Source organism: Kogia breviceps, chromosome 4 (genome assembly GCF_026419965.1).
Source record: "Kogia breviceps isolate mKogBre1 chromosome 4, mKogBre1 haplotype 1, whole genome shotgun sequence".
Classification (NCBI taxonomy): Eukaryota; Metazoa; Chordata; class Mammalia; order Artiodactyla; family Physeteridae; genus Kogia; species Kogia breviceps.
In genome coordinates this window covers 112,818,398-112,840,834 of record NC_081313.1, presented here as the reverse complement: position 1 = coordinate 112,840,834, position 22,437 = coordinate 112,818,398, and the positions used below count along the sequence as shown (strand labels likewise).

General features: G+C 50.9%; 1 protein-coding gene across 4 annotated transcripts in view; it reads left to right on the top strand.

Moving 5' to 3' along the window:
* Positions 1–17,790, top strand: part of MACROH2A1 (macroH2A.1 histone) — an 81,410-nt gene extending 63,620 nt beyond the window's left edge. For 2 of the 4 annotated variants that reach the window (XM_059060424.2, XM_059060426.2), the window contains exons 6-9: positions 422–512; positions 5,331–5,420; positions 8,018–8,192; positions 17,016–17,790. In XM_059060424.2, the coding sequence (XP_058916407.1) occupies positions 422–512; positions 5,331–5,420; positions 8,018–8,192; positions 17,016–17,181 (522 nt within the window). In that variant the 3' untranslated portion in view covers positions 17,182–17,790. The remainder of the gene's footprint in view (positions 1–421; positions 513–5,330; positions 5,421–8,017; positions 8,193–17,015) is intronic. The other 2 variants (XM_059060423.2, XM_059060422.2) reach the window with 1 other exon arrangement.
* Positions 17,791–22,437: the final 4,647 nt, after the last annotated feature.

The window sequence follows — 22,437 nt, the reverse complement described above, 5'->3', positions numbered from 1 at the left end:
CTTGTTGTTTTGGTTCGCCTGATAGTCCACGTTTTTTAAAAAAACAGATGCCGTGTTTTAGTAGCCTTCTCAGTGGGGTGCCAGTCTTATAGGTTTTTGCGAAGTGAAGTGGGGCATTCGTTGTTTTGTTATTTCTTTTAACCTTTGGAAATGATCTCATGTGTCTGTTTCTCTTTTTTTTGGACTTGTCATTCAAATGTTTAATTTAAACATGTCACATTTGATATTCCTCCTCCTCCTCCTCCTCCTCCTCTCCTCACCCCCATCCACATGTGCGCACACTTCGTGGACTGATTGCCCTTTTGGCTCATATGTTGGAATCGACCAGGTAGGCCAGCCCTGCCATTGGGGCCTTAGTAAATGTGCCTGTGCGTGGGTCTCGGTCCAACACAGTTGATATACATTTGTTTACCTGTTATAGTTGCAAGTTGTACAGGCTGACATTGCCTCGATCGACAGTGATGCTGTCGTTCACCCGACAAACACTGACTTCTACACCGGTGGTGAAGTAGGTAATGCCTAGCTGGGTGCTGCCGAGTGTGTGTGTGCATGGTCAGTCAGCCGCCGCAGACAGCTTGATCCTTTGACAGCTATGCAGGGCTGCATTCATTTCACACTTCCAGCTGTCCTGACCTTCCCCAGGTCTCCTGTCCCCGGGTTGTGAATGCGAGAACTACAGCTAACTGTCAGCCAGCTTGCATCCTGTAGCTCACAAATGGGCACACTTCTGGTTTGGAAACTGGTTCAGCAACATTTCTTCACTGCTTCCTGAGGCACAGCTTTGTGGGAGACTGGGTTCACACGTGATTTGAGCTGCAAGTGGGATGCAGACAGATCGGCTGAGTGGCATCCAGGACCACTTCTGTGCCCCCCGTGGACCAGACACACAGGAATGCCTATGCATGGGTCTGTGTCAGAAGCACGCTCATTCCTGAGGATGGCCTTCAAGCCTTAGATGCACATGGGGGGAATTTTAGAACACTCTCCCACTCTCGGGGGTTCTCAGGCCTTATGTGTATGAAAGCCACCTCATTCTGATGTGCTGTTCCTAGATCACTCTTGAGAAACACTCTCCTAGACCCAGAAAGCTCCTTCCTCTCCTCGGCAGCTGACACACGTGGTCAGTTGGCTTCTGGCCCTGAGTAGCTAAGGGTGGGGTGAGGTGGTGAGAGCATGTGGCATGCCAAGTAGTATGACTGCAGACCCACTGCACGAACATAGATAGTGCCCTGCTTTAAGAATGTGTCGAGGGGCTTTTATAATGAGGAAGCATCCAGGTGCGATGGCAAAAAAGTACAGGTTTGGAGCTAGGTAGAAGGATCCTGAATCCTAACCTTACCATTTACTGGCTGTAGGGCCTGGGCAGGTCACGTAACTCCTCAATGCCTTGGTTTTCCCTATCTGTAAAATAATGGTGATGAAGAGAATTATGTTAAGTCATGTAACCAAAGCACCCTGCTTCATGCCTGGTTCATGATAGGTGCTTATTGCAAAGGTCTTGCTCTCAGGTGCATATATGATTTTTACAGTAGGTGTGCTGGTCCTGAGAGCAGCATTCTGAGTATAGATTCAAACACCAACTTCCAAAGAGAATGGATACATTTCTAGTAAGGGCAAAAGTGAAGTCATCTTGCAGGATGACGCTGTTGGGATTCACGTGAGTGTCCCAGACACTGGAAGTGCAGCAGCTTAGCAATCTGTAGCTGTCCAGCTCTGTTCAGTGTCACTCACAAAGCCTGCTGTTCACAGTCTGCCCCAGCCACTTTGATTTGGGCTAATTGCTCTCCTGGGCATTTTGGATTTTGGACAAGGATAGAAAGACAAACTGGATGGAAGGTCAGGATTCGCCAAGCCTGCCAGGCCCAAATGAAATCAGGCTGTAGGCAATTAAAATAAACTCCCCTTTCCCAAGATTTTGGAGGAGTTTAAGAGCTCCTAAGTCAGGCAGCTTAAGAGAAAGATACTTCCTTTCTTAACCAAGTGAAAACTTGATGGGAGGGAAGTACTTATGTGGAGGAACTAAGTAAACAAACAGCTGAGGGCTTATCTTTCAGCCAGGAGTGACTAACGCCTAGGTTCACCCTGCCATCCAGAACTTTGGGTGAAATGGAAATTGCGAAACTTGCTGGGCAAAAGAATCTCGCCCAGGCTCAGGGAGAGGAAGAAAGGGCCAGTCTGCTGCGGCTGTGAAAGTGTTTCCCCAGGATTAGCCACACCAGGAGGTGGAGCTGGAGGCTTTGAGGCTGACGGGGGCCAGATGGGGTAACATGCAGAGCCAACTGTTGTCCCCCAACCCCCAGAAGAGCCCAGTCCTTCCTAAACCATGAATGGAACCGGTCTCCTTGGAATAATGACAGTGCTAGTGCTTTTCTCTCTGACATGCTTGCCCTTAACCCACTCATATGCACAGGTTAGGCATGAGTAGCCTTGGTGACATGTAAGTAACCCGGGTCCGAGAGCTCGGCCAAGGTTATGTCGTACATCACTCATGGACACTGTCACAGCAGGTCCAGACAACCTGACTGGCCAAGGAGGAAAGATGGTGCCAGGACCAGAACCCAGGTCTTCCAAAGCCCACCTCAGTACTTTTTCTCAGCGAACCATTCCAAACTAGTACTGAACCCAGATCTCTTGCAATATCAAAACAATGATCAACCAGATTCACACATGGTCTCAATTGGTTCCAGTTCCCACTTTGATGTGTGAGAGGGGAAAAGAGGAAGCGAGGATGTAATCACTCCACTTCTCATACTTGGTGTGAATTCCTGAGTCCCGAGACTGCTGGAAGAAGGAATGCGAGTGCAGGAATGCTTAGCCCCAGTGATTAACTTTTACCCATCGAAAGTTCTTTCTAACAGTGAAATAGACCACAGGCTGAGCCTGACGTTTGTCCAAGCCTAAATTTTCGCTTAGGCTGGTTTGAACACTGATACTTATGCCTGCTTTCTAAGCATGAAATAATGCTCTTGTTCTCATGGGAGTAACACATGTTTATGCTTGGGGGCAAATAAGCCAATTGCCTTATGATTAACCCTGAAGTTAAGCCTAAAAAGCAAGAGTCTTACATTCAGAGTGTTGACAATACAGTTGAAATGGGCCTGTTTCTTGTTAAAAAGTACACGTGTGTCTACATGAACATGTGCATACATATGTGTGTGTAGGAGTCAAGTCCTGACCGGGTTGATTGCCTGCAATCTAGGGTTCAATTTTTAAGTTTGGGAAATGCATTAAGTGTAATTTAACGTGCAAATTTCACTTCTAATTAAAGCAAGATTTAATTATAAGTAAAAATTTTAAAGTAAACACTCTTCCTAAGATAAAACACCTTTAATTATAAATCAGCCCATTTTCTTAATATTTTTCTATTTCAGAAAGGAGTTGGTAGTATTAATACAACACTGATTTTACTTTACCTTCCAAATTTCTCATTTCTCCTAAAGAGTAGATAGGATAGAGAATATGGACCTGAAATAGTCCTGCCTGGAGCATGTTTGTATCCATCCTTCAAGCTGGAGGATGGGTGAGGAGGGAAGGCCAGACCAGGTACAGCTGGGCAGCAGCATTTGGGATCCAGCGGATTCAGACTTCAAATACATTTTTCTCGGTTGTATGGATATTTCGGGTGAACCTGTAATTGGGCCTCATTCACCTGGGTTGTACCCTCAAACTCTCCACTTCCTGGTGGGTGGAGTTGAGCCACGAGGCCCAAGCCTGCTCCCTTAAGCCCATTTGGCCACTGTCTCTGATGCTGAACTTTGTCAGAAACACACAGAGGCTGCCACCACTGCCGGTAAAAACCTCTGAAGCAGATGTGTTTTCCCTCTGGACACCTCTGCCATTTAAAGCCTACTTCACTGCTTTCCAAGACAGGTGAAGGCTTGTGGGCAGTCTGGGCTAATGAGGAGGGACGCTGGATCCCACCTTAGGGATCCCAAGTTAATCTCTGTCTGAAAGTCAGGCCTTCTCTTAGCCGAGAGCTCCTTGTGGGTGATGGCCTGCTGCTCACGTTCATTCAGGCCCCCAGACTTCCTAGAGTGGGGTGGCTTATAGGCAGTGCCTGCCATTAGCCCTGTGCCATCTTATCTGTGACAGTGCCCAGGCTGTCTGCTTTTCTCTAGGCACTTCCTGGGGTTAGGTCACCCCACCAGAACAACATGCAAATGAGGCAGGTTTCTCTGAGATAATCAGACCTGGTCATTCCAGGGTGAATCCAAAGAGAATCTGGGCTGGTGCATCCCAGTGCACCCTCACTGACCCATACCAGAATGTGCCAAGGGCACCTTGAATTTTCCAAGACAAATGGTGAATCTTAAGGGGAGTATTTTATCCTCTTGTGAGGAATGTACTTTAAAATGTGCACAACTGAGGAAGCAGAGCTTATGGAAGACTAAGACCCCATTCTGGCCAAACGTACAAGGACGATTTTGACTGCTGCTTGCTGTCCCACGTGAGACATTTAACCCACAGACCTTATAGGTGTTGGTAATCTTATTTGGGAACTTGGCTTTCATAGCAAGAATTGATTACTTACCAAGTATCCTAATTCAAGAAGAATTGCTCCCTGCCTCCATTTGATTTTTTTTTAAAATCTGGTCCTGAACAGTTAGTCATCCTTCTTTAAGCATACAAGTTCATCTGTAAGCTCTGTTTCTGATGTTGCTCTCCTTTACCTAAAATGATTCTGAATCATTTGTGTGATTAAGGAAATACTGTCTGAGGCCTTTTTTTTTTTTTTTTTTTTTTTTTGTATTCACATATGACACCAAAGCTGCAAAATAGGAACTAAGCATGGTAATAATGCTGGCCCAAAGGTGGCCAAGTCTGAATGCTTTCTTCTGGGCCTGCCGCCAAGAGGAGAGCTAGCTGCTGATGGAAGCATGGTATGCTTCTTCTAAAACCTCCTTATTTGGGGCTTCTCCCCAGAGACAGAGAAGAAAAAAATCCAGGGGGAGGCATCAGCCTCGGAAGCCGGCACCATCTGGTTTCTCACGCTGATGGAAAGCATGCAGGACCAGGCGTGCTTGCAGAGAACAGGCGTCTCCCATCTCCCTCGCATCTCTGGCATGTCCAGGATCACCCCGAGTCACCCCCAGATAAGAGGCAGCAAAGATAGCTCGGTGACCAGCAATGCAGAGTGGTAACTGGCCGATGGTGAATCTCTTCGAAATTTCACTTTTCTGACTCAGCCAGGGCTTTGTTCCTGTCTTGCAGCTGTCTGGAAATTTAGCCAGTCAGATCATTTTTAGTATGTAATCACCTGACATGCTAAGTGTCTGTGTGTGCCCTGAGACGCAAGGATGGCAATCTGACCTCGCCCTGTCCTTGTCTAGGAAACACGCTGGAGAAGAAGGGTGGCAAGGAGTTTGTGGAAGCTGTTCTGGAACTCCGGAAAAAGAACGGGCCCTTGGAAGTAGCTGGAGGTGAGGTGGGGAGGCACTGTGCTGATCTGGGCGTGGTGCATGCTGCCTTAGGGAAACCGTTTTACAGGGCGACTTAGAATTCAGAGGTGCATGGCTATCTCCGAGACGGAGGCAGAAGAAAGCCTGTTAGACTTTTATCACATACAAATTGTCAGGGGAACTTAAGGGTTGTGGAAATTGCCTTTCCAAGTTTTTTCTTCATTACTTAAAATAGCTTCTGAGTGTTTGATGTCTAGCCCTCAAATTTTAAGCAGTTACAGAAGCCAAGTTGGGCAAATCTAAGAGCTGCAAAGTATAGATAGGGATACTGAGCCATCTGCAAAATTGCTGATGAGAGATGCAAATGAATCATTTTCATTCAGCCATCTGTGTTTTTCATGGGAGAAATGTAAATATGCATCTCTCATTTGCCAATTACACCTTTCCTGATAAGAGGGGTAAGAAGATGACTTGAAATGTGATGTGAGGAGAATTTACCGCTAAGAACTAGAGGCAGGGCACTTCTCACTGATGCCAGCCTGGATTTGGGGATTTTAGATGGACACAGGGTTTCCCGAGTACCTGGGAGTCTGAACAGTGGGTGAGGCTGGCTCACCCCACCAGCTCTGTGAGGACAGGCCACTCCCTTCCTCCCCTTTGGGCTCCAGTTTTCTCTTCTTACTAGATGGTTCCCAATTCTGTCTTTCAAATCCTGTTTGTTTTAAAATGAATCTTAATATGGGCATCAACAGTTAGTAGGTGACAGCCACACAGCCTTCTCTGAGGGTACCCCAGGCCTTACCCCTCTTTCCCCAGTGACTGTGCACGACCTCCCATCCTGGGCTAGTCACGGGTCCTGGCGGGGATGAGAGGGTGGCATTGCCTTTGATCTCTGCTCTGCCAGTTCTGTTTTGCCTGCAAAGGGCATGGCATGGCATTGCAGAGAGTTGGTGGGGGCACAATTACCAAGCTCTTCCAGGCAGTTCCCCCCTGGAACCGCCCACACTGAACAGGGAGGACACACACAGCATAAACTACCCAGCCAGGGGCTCCTGGCCTTTCCTCAGCCCCTTACTGGCACCTCTCTGTGCCAGCCCAGGGTCCTTCCTGTTGGTACTCTAGTTAAAGCCCATTTGGTGACCCTCAGCAGGAGGTGTGATAAGAGGTGGCCCTGATGCTGCCACACACTGAACTTAGCTGGTGACACCGGAGCCACAGCTGGTACAAACGCGTTAGACTTAGCACAGCTAAATGTATGTTTGTCTGTTTCAAAAACAAGAACACATTTCGTTCTTGATTTTAAGATCTATTTTAGAAAATGTTTTAAAATATTTTTTAAGTATAAAGGAAATAATAAAACATATCCCTGTTCCGCTGTCCAAAGATAATCACTGCTAACACATTTCTTGTCTTTTGAATGCATAGTTTAGCAGTTACTTCTCATGTGGACATGCAGGTGAATTAAGCCCCCCCAATCTCAAGCCCACAGTTCTTGAACCAGTCAGCAAGCAGAGCCAGGACTCAAAATCAGACTTGTGACTCTGGGATCAGAGCAGTTGCTACTACAGCATGAGACACTTCCCATAAATCACTCTTCTCCAGGTTTTGCTAGCGACATACCATACCCATAAACAACCCAGACCCCTTGGAAAGCGCTGATGGTGTTCTTCACAAAGTGGGTTTAGAAAACACTTGGTCAAAAAAGTTTGGGTGTCTTACTGGAGCAGTGGGTGGAGACGTGACATTAGTGTGCTCCTGTATAGAAGTCTACCAGGCAGCACTCACCAGACCCATTGGTTCCAGAACCACCTTCTTTGCATTGCAACTTTTGGGACAGGAGGAACATGCTCTGGGAGACGTGGGTCGGCCTGTTATATATTTCCTGATAGGAGCAGACCCAAGACCAGTGTCTTCAGATCTGACAAGAAGCAGAGAATGAGAACAAATCTGGAAAGGCAGGTCTGCTATGGAGATCTGTAGTTGGAAAAAGGCTCCTCTTCTAGGAGAGGAAAATAGTTCCATCCTAAAAACACTGTTCAATTAATTCTGTCAAAACTAACAGGATCAGTTAGTCAGGGAGAAGAACAGGGCAGCAGACATGCTATTTGGGTTACTTTCCCAGGAGGTTTATTCCGAACTGTGTCTGAGAGATTTATAGATAGCGATACATCATAATTAAATGCACATGAATCCACTTGAGGAAAGGGCTGTTGGAGACCCCCAAAAGGCAATTAATTGGAGGCTACAAACATTCTGACACATTTGGTCAAGTTAGATGGTTAAGGCTTGGCCTTCTGGGAGGGTAGGGAGAGGGTTTACTGTGACCTTGGCTAAAGTTCCTGGTGGCCATGCATCCTAACGCCAACTTTCCAGGGGTGGGGGTTGGCTTGGCCTTCCCCCGCCCCACCACCGAGGGAGGCGACTGCAGGACAAGCAGTTTCCAGCTCGAGCTTCCGTGGGAATTACAAGACAGTAGGCAGCTGCAGCCCTCGTGGACCAGGTGGTCGGGGGGGCCCGGGAAAACGTGCTGGAGCTGGAGAGCCGGCCTGGGCTCGGCCCCAAAGCGTGCGTGCTTTGCAGGGGGACCCAACTCATTGCTTCTGTCTCGTCCCCTCCAGCCGCTGTCAGCGCAGGCCATGGCCTGCCTGCCAAGTTTGTGATCCACTGTAACAGTCCCGTCTGGGGTGCAGACAAGTGTGAGGAACTTCTGGAAAAGACAGTGAAGAACTGCTTGGCTTTGGCGGATGACAAGAAGCTGAAGTCCATCGCCTTTCCATCCATCGGCAGCGGCAGGTAAGGGCCCACGGCCTGTCCCCCTGCGTATGTGGCCCATGCTTGCAGGGAGCTCTGACTGTGCGCATGGTCGGCTGAGGCTACTTTCAAGCACTTGCCTTTGTCGAGGAGACCAGAAGCTCGAAATCGGGAAGAACATAGACATTAAGTAATTGTGAGGGACAGTTGAAGAGATGTAGGGAGACAGGAAGCCTGAGGAGAGAATCAGACTTGAGCCGTGACAGCAGATGTCATCACAGAAGGTGACCCTTGAAGGGGACACTAAGACCTTAGGTGGGTGGGGAGGCGTGAATGCAGGGATACTGAGCAGAAGAGCCCCTCCCAGGCCCACCCCGTATAGCTGTGTTACAGTTCTGTCCCCGAACCCCAGCATCCTCTGGGCACAGCCCTCTGCCCCGTATCTTTGTATTCCCAAGCATCCTCCACCTCCCCAAAACCTGCATACTCTCCGTGTGTCTCACTGCCCTGCTGATGAGGTGGATCTGAGTGGGCAGATATGTGAGAGTGAAATAGGGCTGGGCCTCTCCCACCTCCCAGCCCTGAAATCTCCCCCGGGATACTCACAGAGGTTGTGGGGAGCAGCATAGCTGCTCCTAAGACAGACACACAACCCAGAGGGCCAGCACTGGAAGGGTATAGTCCTTGAGCCGATGACGAGGCAGGCAGGATTCAGCCACAACCCCCAACCACACCCACTCCCGGGTGTGTGTGTATAGAAAGCTCTTCTCAAAGCACTTCTCTTCCAAACCCGTGAGAAGGACAGAGAGTGGATCTTGCTGTTTTTATCTTGGGCAGGCCTTGTAATTCTGCTTCCCTGAACAGTGCCATCACTGCGTGTCCCACACCCCAAGTGCCAGTGACAGAGCTAGTCTGGGGCGGAATTCCTGTCACATCTGCTCAAGCAGAGCTTAGTCGCTGTACCCAGAAGGGCTTGCTTACAGGCAGACAGGCATTGTGCCCCAGGGCTTCCTGTGGGCCACGGCAGTCACACGTGACTGGTGGACCCACCAGAGGACCTGATATGGGAAAAGATCTTCCTCTGGAGCCTCTGTCCCTGCCTGCCTCCATATGGGACAGAAGGAGCATTCCTCTGCAGTCCCTCCTGGAGGTGAGCTATGGGCGCCGCACCTCCCCTCTCTTCCCCTCTTGGCCCTGGCCCCGCAGTTCCGGGCAGCCGAGGCCTCCCAGACGAGGTGCTCCTTTGTGTGAGGGCCCCTCAGTCCTCTGCACTGACAGTGGGCTCTCTTCCGGGGCTTACTAGCACAAAGAAGCTGGTGTGGGGGGAGGGACCCTGAGCAGAGGACAGGTGAACACCCACAAGACCCCCAGCCTCGCGTTCCCACGCTCGCTCCGCCCTGTGCCAAGCTCTGCAGGGACATCCAGAGCTGACACGATTGTTGTTCTGGACTGCCATCTATGTTGCCCGTCACCATACATCTTCATTCTGTTCGCTTCTGCCAAAAGCATCTGTTGAGCGTCATTTTAAAAGTCAATACCATTTAGATGCCTGTTGAAAGCAAAGCTGACAGAGCTAGAGCATCTAACAGCTTTTTTCAGTTGGCTCTAAGAGCACCTGGTGAAGACGAGCATCCTTCCATAAGCTGGTCAGCAAGCACCCAGCAGGTTGAACTTTCCCAGGAACTGTGCAGAGTTGTATAGGTGCCTGACTCAGTCCCAGAGTCAATTCAAGACTTTTTTTTTTTTTTTTTCACAAAGTGCTTTTGGATCTGAGCATAATTAGCTAACTTCCTGCTTCTCCCACCTTCCCAGCCCCCCACCTCCCATGGAAGTTCTATTCTTCAGCGTGCGCTGCTGTGTGACCTTTGGTAAATGAACCACCCTCTCTGTCCCTGGCCTGCCTTATCAGCTAGTGAGGCTAAGGGACTGCCCTTCCTCACAGACGGTTCTGAGGCTCAGTTAATTAGCGTTTTGGATGCACTTTGATCTACTCTGATGAAAGGTGCTTCTAAGGAGAGAAGCAATAGGAGCCTTTATTGGGGGTAATAATTTCATGCTTTTTCATATGACTAGTGGGAAATTTTTAATTGAAGCGTAAAAGTCATGCCCATAAAAGAGCATCTGTTACTACAAACCTATTTACATTTTTCACGGAGTAAAAAGTTTTAAAAAATAATCAGTTGAAAGCTTTTAAGAGGGCGGAATGCCAAAGTCAAGCACATGTGCATAGCCACCCAGCCCCACATCTGTCGGGCAGACTTTGCCCCACAGAGCCGTGTAAACAGCTGCCCTCTCTTTCATGAGCAAAGAATGGGATTACACCAGAGCTGGCCAGTAAATCACAGTGGGGTTTAGGAGGGGGAAATAAAACAGCTTGTTTGTGGCATCCAGTGTCTCTGGTGTAAAAGTCATGTTGGAATTAAAACAATATAAATGCAAAACATGTTGGTAAAGAGCTGTGGGATCAATTTCTCTAGGCTGAGGCCCGGCATCTTGGGCATGTGGACGACGACCACAGCCCTACAGTCCCTTCCTCTGGCCCATCGGCCCCCAAGATTGGGGGCCAATCTTAAAGCCCACTGGAGGCAAGTGAGACCTGGGGTGTAACCCTGGCCTCGGGAAACCACCTCTGGCATCTGGACCTCCTGTCCTTGTGCATTCTGGTCACAATATTGATGGATACCCCACTCCCTCTGCTCTGTTTGACATTAGGGGACGACCCCTCTCCAGAGGGGCAGTACTTGGGGAATAGCTAGTTTGGGGCTTTGATTAAACTCTCCTTAGATTTATGAGCCTAAAAGGAAAGCCAGTTTGTTTTCTTGAAGCTACCACTTGTGGGTATTCATTGAGTCCCAGGCACTGTGCTAAACCCTTCATCTGTAGTATCTCACAACAACCCTGCAAAGTGAGCGGCACTGTTAATTCCACTCAAAGGCAAAGAAACAGAAGCTTAGAGGGGTCAAGTCACTCACCAAAGGTCACGCAGCGTGTACTTGGTAGAGCCAGAATTTGCTCGGAGGTCCTTGGCTTCAGTGCTCTCGGTATTAGGCACACGGGACCCCTGCCTCCTGTCCCCTTTGGTCAACAGACCCACCTCTGAGCATCCTGCCAGAGGATCACCCCACTGCCTCTGCACTCTCTGTGTGAGTGGATTCTAGAGAACCTTGGAAACACCTCTTGGAATTCCCTGACCTGCCCAGGCAGAGCCGTCAACCTCCCTACCCCCTCGGTGTGGGCCTCAGAAGACAAATATAAAGGACAGAGACAAACTGAATTGGGGAGAATTACTTATTAACCCAAAACATGTGAGCCCTGGAGTGAGAGAAGGTAAGAGGCCTCTGTTGGGTTGTGCTGCCCTGGCCTCTCTCTAGCTTTGGAGGCATTGGGCCCATCACCATCCCCTTCTGAAGTTTAGCTTCACCTTCTTATAACCCACTGCTCTCAGCTCAGGACCTTGATGGCCTGCCCTTTACCTCTGGATGGAGTAGTCTCTGGCTGGGCAGTTACTCAAAGCCAGACAGAACACAGGAAGGCCCAGGAGCACAGCGTGAGGGAAACCTAATCCCAGCAGGGGAGGGGCCACATGGGGTGACAGACATTTTGCCCACGTCACCCAGGCTGCCAAGACGCCCTGCCCTATGCATCTCCAAAACAACCAAGACAATTAGACGGGTGTCCTGGTCCAGCAAAAAAAAAAGAAAAAGCAGAGTCCATCTAGAATCTACTTTAATTCCTATGTAGCCTTCAGGGTCAGGCTCCTAGTCTTTCTCCTCCAGAAAATCCATCTGGGCTTTCCAACCCCCAGGACACAGCCTCTCCTCACAGCAATCTCTCTGGGTCCCTGATCAGCCTGCTCAGCACAGCCCCTGGCCTGGAGTCCTTTGTGTCTGCCCTGCCCCACCCTGGAGGCTGAGCTCCCCAGGAGCAGGGACGCTTGGCAATGCCCTACGCGAGGAGGGGCTCAGCACAGCTGGAGGGAGTAAATCCTCTTCTGTGTTGTGGCCCTGTGAACCCACGTCTCTGCCATCAGATGGGACAGTGGACAAGCAACCAATGTGTACAGCCCCCGGCCATCACTGAGCAGGTGACCCAGGAGGGCACCAGGCAGAGGTAGCCCATGGGGTCCCCTTGCAACAGCCAGGGAAACGGAGGTCTAAGACACTTGGGAAAGGCTGTTGCAGACACAGCTGGAGCGACTTCAGGAGGAAGCTCAGACACCTTCTCAGTCTGGTCAAGGCAATAAAAAAGGTCGAAGTCTAAGATAAACTCCATGTGGGGTGGGAAGCGCTTGGCCACAGAGGAACTTAAGACATTTGGCCTGAGCACAGCTGGCAGGGTCAGGAGCCGGATGGGAATAGGAGGGGCAGCCATCTTTCAGGGGGAGCAGCGTCTGCAGCGTCTGCAGCGCCACCACTGTCGTCATTGCCATCACTGAGCAGTGCCTATTTTCCAGTGGAGGAAACTAATGCCAAGAGAGGTGAGCGCCTGCTCCCGAGGGCTGCTAAGATTGAAACTGGAATCTGACTGGAGTGCAGAAGCCCTTATCTGCCCTTGCTCTGATTCGCCTTGAGGAGGTGCCATCTGGTCTCATCCAGAAGGCAGACACAGTACAGCGGTAGAACAGAGTGACTGTCACAGAAGCAGTAAGCCTGAGATGGGGAGGAAGGCACAAAGACCTGGCCAAGCAGGGATGGCCGTTCAGAAGGGCTGTGGTTATTCAACAAAAGAACCCAGCCAGCCAGCCAGGAAGCCACAAGATGAGTGAGATGCATAGGCAAGCATCTCTCCTCAAGCTGGTCAGTATTGCACCAGGGGACCCCAATGGAGCCCCTGCCACACCACAGTGTGCCAGCAGTCCTGGCCCACGGCCCTCCAAGAGAACTGGACATCGCAGACCCGGGCAGCAGCCCTCTGGGGGCCTGATGCTGACTTTGTCAGCACAGGTAAGCAGCAAAGATAGCAGCAGTCACCCAGTCCTAGCTGTTATGGGGTGTGGCGTTAGGAAGGCCATTTTCCACTGTGTGGGCCTTTAGAACGACCCTTCAAGACTACCCACTTTAGAGATGACACTGTTGATTGAGGGCTCTCTGTACAGTATTTTGTTCGATGCACACAGCCTCCCCAGGTAGTAAATACTTGATTACCTACCCATTTCACCAGGTGGGGAAATAAGGCACCAGAGACAGGGCCCAGACTCAAATCCCGTGTGGCTCCAGGCCACTGTGTGTGCCACAGCTGCCCCTGTTTTGAGGGTGCAGGGCCTCTGCATGTAGAGCATGCTTGTGAAAGCATCCACTTCTACATTCCATTTTATTACAAATACTTCTAACTGTGCCTACTAGAAAACATTTTTGGGACCCACCTGGAAATGTCAGGAAAGCCATCACCTCTTTCGTTCCCTCTCTGGTGGCTTGCGTGGTCCAGAGTGGCCATAGTCCCATGGCTAGGTCTCTTCTTTAGGCTGTGAGTGCCTCAGACAGAGGGATGGGTTTGTCAACAAGAGGTTTTTCCTGGAAACAAATCACATTCACAGTTCACCCAACAGCAGCCTTGAAGGACAAGGCCAGACCAGCCCAAGCTCCCTTAAGAGTAGGGCATCCAGGTGTGGGCTGCAGGTCTGTGACCTTTGATCTTGACCTTTCTTCCCAGTGCAGGTTCTTAACCTCTGGGCCCACCCTGAGTGCGTGTAGAACAGTGGTTCTCAAAGCATGGTCCCCCAGGCTCACCTCGTCTGATTCCCTGGGCGGAGCCTGGCAGCCTGCGTTTTGGCCGGCCCTCCGTAATCCTGACAGAGGCTAATGTTGAGAACTGTTGATGTAGAGGAACAGGAACGGATGCCCCTTCGGTCAGAGTCACACATCCCTTTTCAGGGGTCCAAGGCAGAGGAATAGAAAGCTGTGGGAGAAGGTCTGTGTCAGAAAGCGCTGGGCACAGGTGGAGTGACCGGCCTGCTGCGGGTGCTCCAGGGAGGCCCCGCGGCCACACCCTGTGTCTCTGCACCGCACCACATCTCCCCTGGCTCGGGCAGAGCGGCCACAGGGTGGCACAAGGGCAGCTCACGAAGCCCTGGCCAGGGTCAGCTCAGGCTGGGCAAACACCAGAGGAGATGGGCTGTGACCATCAGGCCACACAACAGACAGCTTGCTCTTCAGGGAAGTTCCACAGGCCCTCACCTCGGCCCAGCTCACCTGAGCAGGTGCAAGGCAGAGACGTGCAGGAGGGCACCCTTAGTGGGGGAGCTTGGCGCTGGTGGAGCGTGGTCTCGGGCTTCCAGTGCAGAGGCAACTCCTCTCAGTTCTCTCAGCCCCCGCCAGGTCGTGCCTACAGACTGAGCTCTGCCTGGGTCAGCAGCCCTCGGAGTCCCTGGCCTGAGCGCAGGCTGCTTCCAGTGGCAGGCCGGGCCCCTCTGTCCTGCCATAGCCTCGCAGCCCTGCCCACTCCCGCCTGTCTGCCCAGGGGCTGCCTCCGCCTCAGGCTTTCCTCACCAGGAACGAAACGAGTCCTTAGGGCAGCTCCTGTATTTATAGCAGGAGAATAAACACTTGGTCTTTGTGAGATGTTTAAAATGGGCCCGCTTGGGCTTCCCTGGTGGCGCAGTGGTTGAGAGTCCGCCTGCTGATGCAGGGGATGCGGGTTCGTGCCCCGGTCCGGGAAGATCCCACATGCCGCGGAGAGGCTGGGCCCGTGAACCATGGCCGCTGAGCCTGCGCGTCCGGAGCCTGTGCTCCACAACGGGAGAGACCACAGCAGTGAGAGGCCTGCATACTGCAAAAAAATAAATAAAATAAAATAAAATGGGCCCTTATTCGGGTGACCCTGTGCCTGCTCTCCGCCCTGGCTGGCCTGGCCTCTGCCTCAGGAGTAGGGTTGCTTGGAGGAAGGGTGGCCCCTATAAGAGTGCGAGCTGGGTGCCCCACGACACACTCACTGGAGAGAGGCCCTCAAAGTAGAAGGTCGGGTTCACTCGATCCAGTGCTTTCTAGTGCGTGTCTTGTTCTGGACAGTGTAGCCTTTGTGCTCCTTGACTCCTGTGAAAATAGTCAAGGCAGCCGAGCCAGGTGTTGTGAGGACAGCTTCTTCCCAGACTGAGCCTGCAGGCCCCAAGTGGGGATGGGTGCGAGGGGTGTCACCTGCCATGCGGGGTCCCCACCCTCCCCACTTCCAGCACAGCCCCTCTTCCCACCACCCTCCATCCCAGCCCGCCTTTTGATCACCCCAGCTCTGCTGGTGGACGGAGCCCCAGAGTCTCCTCAGGAGGAAGCCCCCTGTCTGGCAGCCCTGTCATGGCCGGAACGCCCCTGCAGCTCTCTCTCAGACTCTGACCCAGGTCTGGTTCACAGGCTCGTGTGTGCTGGCTGCCAGGCAGGAGTGCCTTGTGCCTGGGGGTGGGGGAGGCACCTGCACGTGAGGGGCCCAGACTCTAGGTCACACCCTACTACTGCCTGCAGGCTCCTCTGCACAGGCTGGGAACGGGCCTGGGGTGACCCCATTGTCCTCTAAAAAGGAACTTCACTTCTAAAGCATCCACGAGTTGCTAGGGGGTCCATTGTCAAGCTGGGTGAAGCCCTGTTTGGTCAAAAACAAGTCTCAAGAATGGTTTCCCCCTTGGCTCTGAAAGGCTCTGAAAAGCCCCGAGTGCTGACAATAGAATAAGTGTGACCCTCCAAAAGAAGCCGCTGAGGTGGTCCACAACTCATGGCACTTAGCAAGCGAGCCTAGGAGAAATCCCGCACCTGACACATTTGAAAACCTCTCACCTGGCAGCAGGTACCCCATCCGAAGGAAAGCCCTGGCCGAAACTGACCCAGCACTTCGGACTCCACTGGACCCGCAGGCTCAGGGCACACTGAAGACTAGACCTGCATAGGAACAAAGAAATCCCCATGGAGACCAGCCCCTCACTCTCACCCTCAGTATCCTGGACTGTAATCCGGGGTCAGTAGGGATTTGAATCCAGGGCCACTGCTCCCAAGTCCACATTATTTCCCCCAGACTAGGCAAGTTGACACATTCCTGCCATGGTCCTCCTGGGTCCTCCTGCACCTGCAGCGTTGACCAGGAACAGCCCCAGCACACACAGAGCAAGGAGCGCTCGTCCTTCTAGCCCTGCTTTCAGATTCTTGCCTGAGTTCTGAGCCCCTGCCTCCAGAATTGCCAACGTGACGTTTACTTTAAGTGGAATTGTATGGGAATTCACACCAGTTTAGCTTGGAGACTGGGATGCTGTCCCTTGAGATGAAGAGCCTACTTGTCCCAGGGTCGTTCCCTGCACGCAGCTCCCCGAGGCCTGGGCCTGTGGGGTGTCCAAGCTGGTGTGTGCCGGGAGGAGGATTCCTGCTGCCCATGAAATCTGAAGGCTAGTGTGAAGGATGTAACCCTTTACTTGCATGGATGGAGGCTTGTGCTTCCTGGAGAAGCTCCAGCCTCCAGCCATCCCTGAGGCTGAGACCCCCGGGGGCCTCTGGGAGCCTGGGCTGTGTCTCAAGCCCCATGCTAGTCCCGGTGATGTTGGGAAAAGAACCGTAGGCGCTCACACTGCCTGCAGGAGACTACACTCAGCCCACACACCGCCAAACACAGATTCTGTCGCTTTGCTGGCATCCTGCCTCTCAGGGCACAGCACATTCTCCTGCGGGTCACAGTTCTCTGTCTACTCGTTCTTCCCCTGTCTGGTGGCACTGGGCTGTCTCATGCCTGTGAACAGGCAGCCAGAGGTCGAGTACCACTTGTGGACCCTGACCCAACATGAGGTCACCGCAGCACAGAGGGCATCAAGGGGCTCCCGGTGGGAGGAGGTGGCCAGGGAGGGAGCCCTGTGGCCGCCATGGCCCCCTAGTTGCTGAGCCATCGTTCTCTCTCCTGCAGGAACGGTTTTCCGAAGCAGACGGCAGCTCAGCTGATCCTGAAGGCCATCTCCAGTTACTTCGTGTCAACAATGTCCTCTTCCATCAAAACGGTGTATTTTGTGCTTTTTGACAGCGAGAGTATAGGCATCTACGTGCAGGAAATGGCCAAGCTGGACGCCAACTAGGCTGAGGAACTGCAGAACCAGCCCGCACCGTGCCCCCACCTCCAATTTGAAAGAAAGAAAAGAAAAAAAAAAAAGATTCCCTCCACTCCTAGTAGGAGGCGGGAACCCTTTCATTTTTTTCAGTTTTGCTCATCTAGGGAAAATAAGGTTTTGGTTTCCAGTTTAATTGTTTTTGACCTTCTAAAATGTTTTTACGTTAGCACTGATAGTTGACATTACTGTTGTTAAGCACTGTGTTCCAGACCGTGTCTGACTTTAGTGTAACCTAGGAGATTTTATAGTTTTATTTTAATGAAATCCTGCTTGACGCAGAGCAGCGGGGAGAGCAGTGTCTTCTGCGTGGGGCAGAGTCCAGGAAGCCCGTTTTGTAACCGTGTGTCGTGGTGCTTTATTGTACACCCAGTGGCATTCTTTTTACTATAATGTTCCTTTTTTTCCCCTCAAGAAGAAAAATCATGAATTTGCAGCAGACTTAATTTTTGTTTACTTTTTGTCTTAATGATGGATTTGAAAATGAAAGATTTAAAAGGCAGAACAGAATCTGTTGTCCTTAATTATATTTGCAATTTGGAATTCGTGTGAATTGATTTAGTAAAATGTAAAACTGTTGTGACTGGTGTGTTCCAAGTTATTGTGCCCTTGAGTCCTAAGTCGGTTTCTCTTGTCACAGGATAGGGCACCTTGGGTGGGGCAGCCCACCCCCAGGAAGCACCACAGTGGCCGTTGCACCCCCGGGGTGGGGAGAGCATCTTCAGGCCCTGATCCCCATTTCATGGATGAGGAAGCAGATGTACCAAAAGCCATGTGGGTGGCAAGTGGGTGGCTGGTACTCCAGCCCAGATCTCTAGCCCAGCTCTCTCCTGCTATCTGCCCCCTCCCAACGATCTCTCTGGCTCATGTCTGGACCCAGAGCCCCTGGGCCACTTGCCAGATGGAGCTACAGAAGCCTTGAGCCCTCTGCTGAGGCTCTGTTGGGCCTGTTGTTCCTACAGGATGAGGACCCTGTTGCCAGGAGCTCTCCAAAGGCAAGGTGCCACCACCAAGGCCCCTAAGACATGCTGTCACCTTTACATGCCTTCTTGCAGCTGTGGGTGTTTAGGGATGATCCCAGCTGCACCAGAGTAGCTTAATTCTGGTTACCTAAACTTGTTAGCAAGGACATCCCTGGTGGCGCAGTGGTTAAGAATCCGCCTGCCAATGTAGGGGACACGGGTTCGATCCCTGGTCCGGGAAGATCCCACATGCCCTGCAGCAACTAAGCCCGTGTGCCACAACTACTGAGCCTGCGCTCTAGAGCCCGTGAACTACAACTACTGAGCCCGTGTGCCACAACTACTGAAGCCCACGCGCCCTAGAGCCCATGCTCCACAACAAGAGAAGCCACCACAATGAGAAGTGCACGCACCACAATGAAGAGTAGCCCACGCTGCAACTAGAGAAACCCCGCGTGGCAACAAAGACCCAACGCAGCCAAAAAATAAATAAAAATTAAACTTGTTAGCAAAACGCAGACATTATTTGCTTTAGAAGTTACTTTCACCTTAATCTAAATTTGCCTAAAATGCACAGAAGACTGCTCTTGTCGCTGTAAAAAGAAACATGCCTGATTCTAAAGCAGACTTTACCCAGGAGGAAATACGCAGCACACTGCACATCATGGATGAAGGTAAAGGATCGTTTTTCCTTTCCAAACTGTGCTTAATGAAATCAAAATAGAATTACTAAGCCATCACACAACCAATCTTTTCAGTTTAAAAGCAACTACTTTCTCACTCAAACCTGAAAGATTTTTCAAATTTTTTCTAAACATAAGGTGATATTAAAACTTTTACATTTTTTTCCCAAGATCTTTACTGGGTATCGATGACATATTCCTACTTATTGATTAGATTTTGGCAAAAAGAGAAAGTTTATCATTGTCTTTTCAAGAAGATGCATCTTGGGGTTAACATATACACACTACTATATATAAAATAGATAATCAAAAAGGACCTACTGTATAGAACAGGGAACTATACTCAGTATTCTCTAATAACCTAAATGGGAAAAGAATCTGAAGAAGAATAGATACGTGTATATGTATAACTGAATCACTTTGCTGTACACCTCAACAACATTGTAAGCCAACTATACTCCAACATGAAAGTAAAAACAATGAGAAGAAAAAGAAGATGCATCTTAAAAATATCACTCCATAAATAATATCTGCCAGGCAGACATAAATAAACTGCCTGGACAAACCATACCGAGTAGCTATTCACCCAAGGGCGTTGTTTCTGCAGGTGAAATCTGCAGCGTGTAGGGTGATGAGAAGTACGCTGTGGTTACTGTGAGTTCGTGATACTGATTATTTATTGTGTGCCTGGCACTGTGTTGAGTCTCTAGTGGGTACCATTCACTCTGTCCTGGGATAACCCTGTATGGTAGGGTCCTTTTGTTAGAGCCATTTTACAGCTGAGAACACCGAGGCTGCCAGAGATTGAGTAACTTGTGATCACACTGCTAATGTGACAACCAGATTCAAATACAGAAATGCTGACCACCATGATAGGGCCCCAGACGGCACACTCTAATCAGCAACAAAGAGAGTCCATTTGGCCTTGGTGCCATTTCCAACTCAGAAACCGAAACACAGATGGAACGGAGGTTTAAATGGCTTCTAGGTAAATGGCGTTCATTTCCTTCACTCTGGAGAAGGAACACCTTACAAGCCAATCCTGTGTTTAGTGGAGATCGTCCACTAGATGTCGCTAAAAGGATTGGGAAGTCAAGAGAGGAAAGGGCAGCAGGTTTCTGCTCTTCCTTGAGTTTGCACAAAAGAATAGATTGCATTTGTCAGGATTTGCGTGAATTATTTACCATAATCAGCTAAATGTTTTTAAACTTTCAATAATCCAGAGTGCACTGTGCCCCTGAGATGTGGGCTCACTGAAGAAATTGTTTCCAATGAAACTGAGGGAAAGAGAGCCAACCCCTGGCCTGGGAGCCCCACCATCTCTAAACCACCCAGTCTGTTTTTAAAACTGGGATCAAAAATTGTTCTCTGATGTCAGCCTCATGTTTTCAGGGAAGAAAGAAAACAGCTCATTACTTTAAAAAAAAAAAAAGGATAACTGCAAGGAACCACTTGAAATATACACATACCTCAAATGAAGGCAAGTTTGCAGTTAGTAAAATTTACCAGAAGTGAAATTATTCTGTGAAGGGGGAAAACTGCAGGTTCTGGAGAGGTAACGGCTGTCCCGCCCTCCCCTTTGCCTTGAGCTGTGTCAGAGGCAGGCTTGCAGTGAGGGCTGTGGAGCGGAGCCACTCCTCCCGGGCCGCGCAGCCCGCAATGCAGCCTGTGATGGTGGCAGTGGCAGAAACACCCCCTCCCGCTTATTTCTGAGGATCAATCTTTGCCCTCAGCAACTGGGCTCTGCCCTGAACAATCCAGACGATTTCGTCAGCGTGCCTCACGAGCTCCCTTAAATGACATCTGAGATCAAACACAGAGCCATGGCTCCAACTGGGACCGCATGCGTACGTGTACACAGGTACTCTACATCCATCATTTCATCTACTTCTCATGACAACCCTATGAAGTTAACCATACTATCCCTATTTTACAGATTAGAAAGGTCACACAGCTGTCAGTGGTGGAATGGGGTTTGAACCCAGCTGTCTGACTCTACAAATAGAGCTCCCGCCCTTCTCCCCCTGGGACTGACCTCTCCTTTGGTATGTACCCACAAATTTTGCTCCAGTGAGGCAGGGCTTCTTTCCTATTCATTGACAGGTCCTGTGCAGCTGGCCCTCGGGGCCTACACAGAACCTGTTGGATGATAGGTGGATAAAAACGTGTACTTAAAGCAATCCAGTGGCCGAGAAAGGACTTATTGGGTGCTTACTATGAATGAAGCCTCAGATCAGGGCCTCTTGCAAAGGCAGGTGAGACACTGCTTCTGTCCAGCAGAGTGGATGACCCACAGACTCAGCTGCTATATTGGCAGGGGCTCAGTGTGGGGAGCTGCACCCATGGGCACTCTGAGAGTGCTCAGGGAGGCTTTCTTGGAGCAGATAACCTAAAGCCAGACTTTGTGGGAAAGGTTGGAATCTTCTAGGCCAAGAGAGCAAGGTGATAGGTGACAAGTAGCAGGATGGTGCATAGGCATCTCGGCCCCAGCCGGGGAAGCTCGCTGTGTCCCTGTGCTGGGAAGCCCAGGGCTGCACCCCACTTGCAGCCAGGCAGCCATGTCAGCCCTGGCTGGCTCTACCCCCAGCCCTGCCCCTGGCATGTGGAGCTGTCCATCTGTGGATGTGTTTATCTGACAGAATTCCTCCTTCCCATTCAGGGTCAGGTAGCTCTGTTTGGTTGCAGCTACAGTTAGCCCTGACAGAGAAAAGGGGGCAAGAAGCAAGAAAAGAGAAGAGAAAAGGGAAAGGGGAGGGGAGGGAGGGGAAGGGAGGGGGATGAGGGGGAGGAGAGGGGAGGGGAGGGGGAAGGGGAAGGAAGGGGAGGGGAGGGGAGGGGAGGGGAGGGGAAAGGGAAGGGGAGGGGAGGGAAGGGGAGGGGAAAGGGAGGGGGAGGAGGAGGGGAAGGGGAGGGGGAAGGGAAGGGGAAGGGGAGGGGGAAGGGAAGGGGAAGGGGAGGGGGAAGGGAAGGGGAAGGGGAGGGGAGGGGGAAGGGGAGGGGAGGGGGAAGGGGAGGGGAGGGGAGGGGAGGGGAGGGGAGGGGAGGGGAGGAAACAAGAGATGGCAGTAATTTCCCTCTCTCATCCCATCACAAACCCCTGGAAATCCTGAGGCCCCATGGCTGGGCTGGTCTGTTCTTAAGTCTTGCCTTTCTGGGGAAGGTGGAAGCCTGGGCCAGTCAATTCAGAGGGCAGGTAATCCCCTTGTTTCCTTATGTGTCACTCAGGCTGCATCGTCAATCAACCTGATTGGCCCAGCTCTCATCAGGGGCCGTGGTGGCTGGGGGATGGCGTAGCCCATTTATTCATTAGCAAATGCGATGTTTAATTTTCAAGGCCAGGCGCCACTGGCCAGTGTTATCTTGGGAGCTGGCCTTGGTGCCGCCTTGAAGCGATCCACCTGAAGGCACTGGGGGCAGGAGGAGGGTCTGGGGCCCAACCCTGTCCGAGAAGAAAGGGAAACGCTCAATGGCAAGGGGTGAGGCCGCCTTTTCTTTGGCTTTTCTTCCATTTATAACCTGGCCAGTTGTGTTTGCTTCTGGGGGCCCCGATATCAAAATAATATCGCATGACCCTCCTGACA